The sequence below is a fragment of the Carlito syrichta genome, unplaced genomic scaffold (assembly GCF_000164805.1).
Source record: "Carlito syrichta isolate Samal-C Ts95f unplaced genomic scaffold, Tarsius_syrichta-2.0.1 Scaffold312962, whole genome shotgun sequence".
Lineage (NCBI taxonomy): Eukaryota > Metazoa > Chordata > Mammalia > Primates > Tarsiidae > Carlito > Carlito syrichta.
Window position 1 is genome coordinate 26,004 of NW_007257058.1, and position 7,839 is coordinate 33,842.

At 44.9% G+C, this 7,839-nt stretch overlaps 1 protein-coding gene across 1 annotated transcript; it reads right to left on the bottom strand.

The window, feature by feature from the left end:
- Positions 1-1,397: 1,397 nt before the first annotated feature.
- On the bottom strand, positions 1,398-1,840 carry ARMS2 (age-related maculopathy susceptibility 2). Its single transcript, XM_008070112.1, is given in 2 exon segments — positions 1,398-1,646; positions 1,649-1,840. Coding segments are annotated over 2 exon segments (441 nt in total).
- Between the last annotated feature and the right edge of the window lie 5,999 nt (positions 1,841-7,839).

The window sequence follows — 7,839 nt, forward strand, 5'->3', positions numbered from 1 at the left end:
CCCCCATCAAAGGGAAAGTTTAAAAGGATTCAACTCCAAGTGGCCAGTCATCATCATTGCTTTGTTAAACTCTGGTGTGTCCACATGGCTCCTTGAGCTACTGCCGTTATGTTTCTTGGCTTTGGCCCCCTCCCCTAATTTGAGGAGCGAAATCTCCCCCCCCCGTTTATTTTCTAAATAAACTATATTTTCTAATCTAACTTCTATGCAATTCTTTGCATCTTTCACGTGACATCCATTGCAATCACAACCCACCCCAGCAGGTCTGACCTGACATTTTGGAGGCCCTGCTGGGATATATTTTTAACCTAACACTGGCTTTCAGACAGTGCTTGTCTTTGAATCAAGGGAATTACAAGCCAGGATTTTGAATGTGCTTGTAAAAAAAAAAATTGTTTTTAAGAAAGGGAAGGGGTTCAACCTTCAAGTTATTTCATTTGTTTTATTTTACAGGCACTACAGTGAGCACAAAGGACCAAAGTTCTGTAGACATCAAACAGCATTTACTAAGCTTATTTGGGCATATGATCTCTAACTTTGATATCTAATTTGAAGTCAAAGTTTTCAACCAACTTACCGAGAAGGCCCAGATCCTTTCTCTGCAAACTTGCATTGTTATTTTCTTACACATACAGCCAAGGTTTTTTTTTTTAATGTTGTTTTCTAATCCCTAAATGAGCGGGAACAATGGCAATGGAAAACTGTGAGAGCAGCACAAGAGTGATACAGCTTTCCTGATGATGACTCTAACAGCCCAACGAGAAGCAGCTGAAGGCAGCAGCTTCTGCATCCTTCAGTAAACCCCAAGACCAGTCCACATGCTGAAGGTCCACTCAGGTAGCCTTCCATGGGTTAGGGTTTCTGCTCAACCAGTCACTTTCTCATACCTAGTACATCTTCCTGCTTCCTTTGCTTGGCATATAGTAGGTGCACTGGAAATATTTACTGATATTCCTGACTCACCAGCTTGACTTGCCAACATATGCCTTGAAATACTTGAACCAGAGGAGGACTGAACTGACCCCGAGTCCTGCCTGGGCCTCCCTGAGGCTTCCCTGGAGGGTTGGTTAAAGTGCAGATTGCTGGGCTCTGATTTAATAGGTCCTGGGTAAGGCCTGAGAATTTGCACGTCCTATAAGTTTAAGGTAGCACTGAGGATGCTGGTTCAGAGACCCCACTTTGGGGAATAAGACACTAAATTGAACAATCTGTGTCCCCCTTCTGCCCTTATCTACCTCCTGTTAGTTCTCTGCTCACATGTGCATCTCCACCTACAGTTTCTGGCTGGTATCCTGGGAAAGAAGCAAGGCTTTGTTTGGGGAGCAGACAACCAGCATTGGAGGGACTTCCCCAGAGAGACCCCAGCTAAGTCTCAAGGAGTGAGTGGGCGTCAGGGGTCAATGGTAGGCAAAGGCACTGCAGGGACAGTCACTGTTACTACTTGTTAAATATAGGGGAGCCAGGGCTTCTTCTAGGGCTTTAGGTCTAATCAGGAGAGGGATGTGGTCAGACTCCTGTGTTGGAAAGACCGCCAGGACTAGAAGGCAGCTGTCTGAGGGCATGGTGTGGAGAAGGAGAGAGAGGGCAGGAGAGAAGGAATGATAGCTGGAACTCATGTGAATTTCAGCAGCTGGAATCATGGAGTGCAATGAAGACACAGTTTGCCCCTCTATCTATAACCGACTCCCTCTGCCCCCACTCCAGTATCCAGCACAGAGTCTTCCAGGATGGGAGTGAAGGACACGTGTATCACCAAGGAGGACAGATTCGCTGTCCCAGGCCCTCCTTTCCCCTCTTTCTTCTCAGTTACAGATCATTCTGGGTAGAGACAGTGTAACATGCCATAGTACAGGGACACTATGCAATGGTAAGACGTCCCCTTGCCAAGCTGGCTGCCAGTCCCACTCAGCCAGGTGAGCAAGCCTGTCTTTTCCTAAGTCACACAAAGATGCTCCGGGAGTCTGGATTCCCTGACAACTCCACCCGACCCTCAGGCCTCATCTGCCAGAGGAGGCAACAAAGGTCCCCGGTGTCCATTAGAATAATCTGTAGGGCTTTATAAAAATTCTGATACCCAGGGATTTGGCAAAATTTCGTTATGTTCAGTAGATCATAGTATTGAATCAATGTTTAGTTTCTGATTTTGAGTATGTTACTGTAGGTTGCATATGAGAAGTTTTTAGTTTTCATTTTTTAAGATAAAGACATTGGCCAGGTGTGGTAGCTCAAGCTTGTAATCCCTGCGCTTTAGAAGGCTAAGGTGAGGAGATTGCCTAAGCCCATGGGTTCGAGAACAGCCTGGGTAACTTGGTGAGACCTCAACTCTATGATAATTTTTTTTAAAATACCTAGGCATGGTAGCACACACCTTTATTTCTGGCTACTTGAAAGGCTGAGGCGGAAGGGTCACCTGAGTCCAGCAGGTGGACGCTGGGGTAGCCGTGAGTGTGCTACTGCACTCCAGCCTGGGCGACGGAATGAGACTCCAACTCAAAAAAGAAAAAAAGAAAAAACACATTATTTAGAAGTAAAGGACCAGACTGTCTGCAACTTAAATATTTCAGATGTTTCAGGGAACAAGAATGATGTAACAAGTGTGGTAAAATTTAACATCTAGGGAATCCGGGTTAAGGTAATGGGAGTTTTGTACCATTTTTTGCAATAACTCTTCTCTAAACCTAAAATGATTTCAAAATATAAAACTTTTTTCTTCTTTGAGATGGTCTTGCTCTGTCACCCAGACTAGAGTGCATTTGTGCAATCATAGCTCACTGCAGCCTCATACTCCTGGGCTCAAGAGCTCCTCCTGCCTCCTAACCTCCCAGGGTCGCTCTCCCAGGTAGCTAACTACAGATGCTTGCCTGGCTAGTTTTTTGTGTTTGCTTTTGTTTTTGTTTGAGATGAAGTCTCGTTATTTTACCCATGCTGGTCTCAAACTCCTGACTTCAAGCAATCCTCCTCATCTCAACATCCCAATGCTCCCTAAGCACTGGGATTACAGGCAAGAGCCACCATGCCCGGGCATACGAAACTTTTTTTTTTTTTTTAAGAAAGCAGGATTTATTGAGAAAACAGAAAAGCTCCCACAGTGGGAGGGGACCTAAGGGTATTGTCCTAAAACTTTTTTCAAAGAAAAAAATCCTCCAGATCAACTGAATCAAAAACTCTAGAAACACAATAAGCACATGAAAAGATGCTCAACATCATTATTCATCTGCAAGTTAAGAAATCCAAACCACAGTGAGATACCATTCAAATGTACTAGGGAAGCCAGAATCAAAATTTTAGTCAGATGATAAAAAGTGTTAGGCCTGGCTCAGTGGCTCAGCCTGTAATCCCAGTACTTTGGGGGGCCAAGGTGAGTAGATTGCCTGAGCCTGCGGGTTCAAGACCAGCCCGGGCAACTTGGCGAGACCTCGTCTCTACAATAAAAAATTAAAAAATTAGCTGGGCATGGTAGTGCGTGCCTGTAGTTCCAGCTACTTGGAAGGCTGAGGCAGAAGGATCGCCAGAGCCCAGCAGGTCAAAGCTGGGGTGGCCATGAGCCACGTAGCATTGAAGTCACACATTTTTATCTCAACTTTAATTTACTTTCTTCCCTTAAACTTGATTCCATTTTTGATGTGACTTTCAGCTGTCAGATGTCTGCACTCCCAGACGGGGTGATGGCCTGGCACCAGCAGAGCATTATCCTTGATGAGTCACAACTGAGGTACTTTTCCACTGGGCCAGTCGCCAACAGTCCCTCCTCCATTCTTCTGAGAGTCCTGTCACCTTGCCTTGTAGACATTTATATCCCTCTCTCCCACTGGCCTCCACTTTTTGTGGGCCGTTTCTGGATAGTCAAGACTCACCCAGTGCCTGCCTCCCAGTTCATTATCTCTTCCTTTAAAAGGCATAATCGCCACTTTGAGAAATGAGACCTGAAAGCCCAGTCTCTGCATGTGCGTCTGCTGTCTTCTCATGAAGACCTGCAGCTTGAAAGGAGGGGAGGGAGAAATAGCCCCATGCTTCAGGAAGACCATGCCCAGTCACTGTGATGATTCCGAGAGATTCAGGAAATCCTTGCTAATGGCCAAACTTCCCCGGTTTGAGACTCAAAAGGAAATCAGATTCCCAGTGTTGTGCATTTACAAGCAAGAAATGCAGGATATAAAACTGTGCAGACTGTTGCTCATAATTGTTTAAGAAAATGATACTCAGACACTAACCTGGAAGGAACTGAGCCCCAATGTTAACTGCAGTTAATTATGGGGTCAGGGGTGATGGTTGAGATTTTCTGCTTTTCATTGTCTGCATTAACCATTAATACTGGGGGAGATGATCAGTTAAAAACCAAAGGTAGAAAGCGTAAAGCAAACCAATGCCTTTTCCATCTGTGATTACATAGCTTTAGCCTGGGATCGCTCTCCTTGAAGCAGGGGTGCCTTCTCTCCAACCTCCTTCCTGGGGTCACTCCTTGTTCCTCCTGAACTTCAAATTCAACCTCTCCCACCTCTGAGCTCTGGGCTGTTCCCATTCCCTATCAGTTTCATCCACAGCCTCCTTCCGAGTATCAGCTGCATGGCTGGGTGAGTCCCAAATGCTTAGCACCAAATGATTACAAAGAGCTTGCTTCAAATCTAAATTTTTTGACATTTTAAAAAGAGTGCTTTTCCACGCTGTCTAATCCCCCCAGTACATCTATATGACTTTAAAAAGAACCCTTGAGCCGGCTCGGTGGCGCAGCCTGTAATCCCATGCCTTTGGGAGGCTGAGGTGAGTGGATTGCCTGAGCCCGCGGGTTCGAGACCCGCCTGGGCAGTGAGACCTCATCTCTACAATAAATCAAAAAATCAGCCGGGCATGGTAGCGCGCGCCTGTAATTCCGGCTACTCGGAAGGCTGAGGCGGAAGGATCGCCGGAGCCCAGCAGGTCGAGGCTGCGGTGACCGGGAACGGCCACTGCACTCCAGTCTGGGCGACCGAGTGAGACTCCAACTCAAAAAAAAAAAAAAGAGCCCTTGAGTCTGTAGAAAAGCTCCTTCAGTATCTAGACATGGCTTAATCATTCCCTTTCTCTTCTCCTAATTCCACGATTCCCATCCTCACAGTCAGTGCTTCTGTTTCCTGTCACAAGGACACAGCCTTGCAAACTCTCTATAGAGGTGGCAACTCCAAGAATTCCTTTAAAGATGTTGTTAGACGGTCATAACATGAGTTGACACTAATGAGGACAGTTTGGTATTGGCGCATGGATAAACAAATAGATGGATGAATAGAAGTAAGCCCAAACCCAACTCACACTTACCTCTAGTCACGTGGTTGACAGGCAAACCTGCAGTTCAACAGGGAAAGGATGATCTGTTCCATAAATGGTGCTGGATCAGTTGGCTATTCACGTGGAGAAAAAAAACAAACTTTGGTCCCATACACACACAAGACATAAAAGTTAATTCCATGTGGACCATAGACCTAAATTGGAAAAGCAAAAGCAATAAAAGGGTCAGGAAAAAAAGGGTCCAGACAGGAAAATATTTTTATGACCTTGGCATAGGCAAGAAATTCATAAACAGGACACAAAAACCACTACCCACCCCCCAAAAAGGATTGCTAAATATGACAATTAAAATGAAGTATTTGTGTTCATCAAAAATTGAAAGGTTAAGCCATCAACTTGGAGAAGATATTTACAATAATTGTGTTTAGCTAAGAGTTTATACTCAGAATATATGACTCAAAAATAAAAAGGCAAACAATCCAGTAAGAAAAAAATACAAGCAAAAGACTTCACAAAAGAATATCTATACATGACCAATGACATCAGGAAAATACAGATTAAAACAACAGTGAGACACATCCACAAGTCTGGCTAAAATGAAAAACACCAAACCCTAAGGCTGGTAGAATTCTGAGGTGATCTCCAAGATTTGCAGCCCGGAGTCCACGCCTTATATAATCCCCTTGAGTGTGTGCAGGACCTGTGGCTATGACAGATGTCACTTCTGCGATCAGATTACGTATACCAAAGATGGGGAGAGTTTTGTAATTAAGATCTCTAATCAGCTAAACTGAGTTCATCAAAAGGGAGAATACTCAGTGTTGGCCTGACCTAGTCAGGTAAGCCCTTTAGAAGACAGCTCAGTCCTGCCCTAAGCTTAGAGAGATTTTCCTGCTGGCCTTGAAGAAGCAGGCTGCCAGGAATTCAGCAGATGCACAGAAATGAATTTGGCCAACAGTCATGGAAGTGCCACCAGAAAAACATCCACAGCCTGCCCATCCCTCATACCCCTCACATCTATCTATAGATCATCTGTGCATGACGGTAAAGTAAGAAGTAGATTCTCAGCCCTTGAGGACAGACCTTGTCTGTAAGTCTGTTTTACTGCCTCACCCAGCACCTTGCACAGGGCCTGACACGTTACAAGAACTCAGCCCCTTTCAAATTAATTTACTGAGACATGCACCTTGGAACTGGAATGTAAAACCAATGGCTCTAAATTCAGCAAAAGGGTTTACTGACATCCTGTACTTTTATTACCTGTTTCGACACATGGAAGGATTCTCCAGTGAAATGCAGGATTTGTGAATTAACAATTTCTTCTGACTTGCCTCACTCCTGTAATTTCAGTACTTTGGGAGGCCGAAGCGAGTGGATTGCCTGAGCCCACAGGTTTGAGACCCTAACTTGGCGAGATTTCATCTCTACAATAAATAAAAAATTTTTTTAAATTAGCTGACTGTTGTAGCACACGCCTGTAGTTCCGGCTACTTGGAAGGCTGAGGCGAAAGGATCGCTGGAGCCCAGCAGGTCGATGCTGGGGTGACCGTGAGTGTGCCACAGCACTCCAGCCTGGGCAACGGAGTGAGACTCCAATTCAAAAAAAAAAAAAGTGACAAGGTGTGGTGGCGTGAGCCTGTGGTTCCAGCTATTTGAAAGACTGAGACAGAAGGATCGCCTGAGTACAGCAGGTCAAGGCTGCAGTGGTTGTGAGCATGCCACTGCATTCCAGCCTGGGTGACAGAGTGATACTCTGACTTAAAAAAAATTAAAGAAAATCATATTTCTGGCTGGGCTCAGTAACTCAGCCTGTATTCCCAGCACTGTGGGAGGCCGAGACGAGTGGATTGCCTAGCCCGCAGGTTTGAGTCGCCGGGCAATTTGGCGAGACCTCGTCTCTCTACAATAAATCAAAAATTAGCCAGGCATGGTAATGCATGCCTGCAGTTACGGCTACTTGGAAGGCTGAGGCAGAAGGATCGCCAGAAGGCCCAGCAGGTCGAGGCTGCAATGGCTGGGAGCATGCCACTGCACTCCAGTCTGGGCGATGGAGTGAGACTCCAACTCAAAAAAAAGAAAAAAGAAAAAAAGTCATATTTCTATGGCTATTTTGCAATTTTTCTGGTACTGCTGTGGAGTAGAGTGCATTGTTCAAATATCCATTGCCCTCCCAACAGAAGAATTTTATTAGGTTAAGCCCTATAAATCGTGACATTCAACCATTTTTTACTTAATAAAATGCAATTACATGTGCTTCAACCTAATACTTCCCTGGCCCTTTGATGTCCAACTTAACCATGTCATATTTTTTGGCCAGTAAAATGTGAGCTTTAGTGACAAAGTGTTCAGAAGTGATTGCATGTTCGTCAACATATCTTTTTTCTCTGCCTTAAGCACTAGACATTTTCCAGATAGAGACTGCTCAGTTGCTTGAATCTTAGGGTAAAATGATAAAGAGCAGAGCCGTAGCCAACTCACGTGGACATACGGCTTAACTGACCAACCAGTGTGTATGGCTATAAAACTGGGAGATTTTCAACACTGCAGCATAACCTAGCATGTTTTATCAATACATTCTCT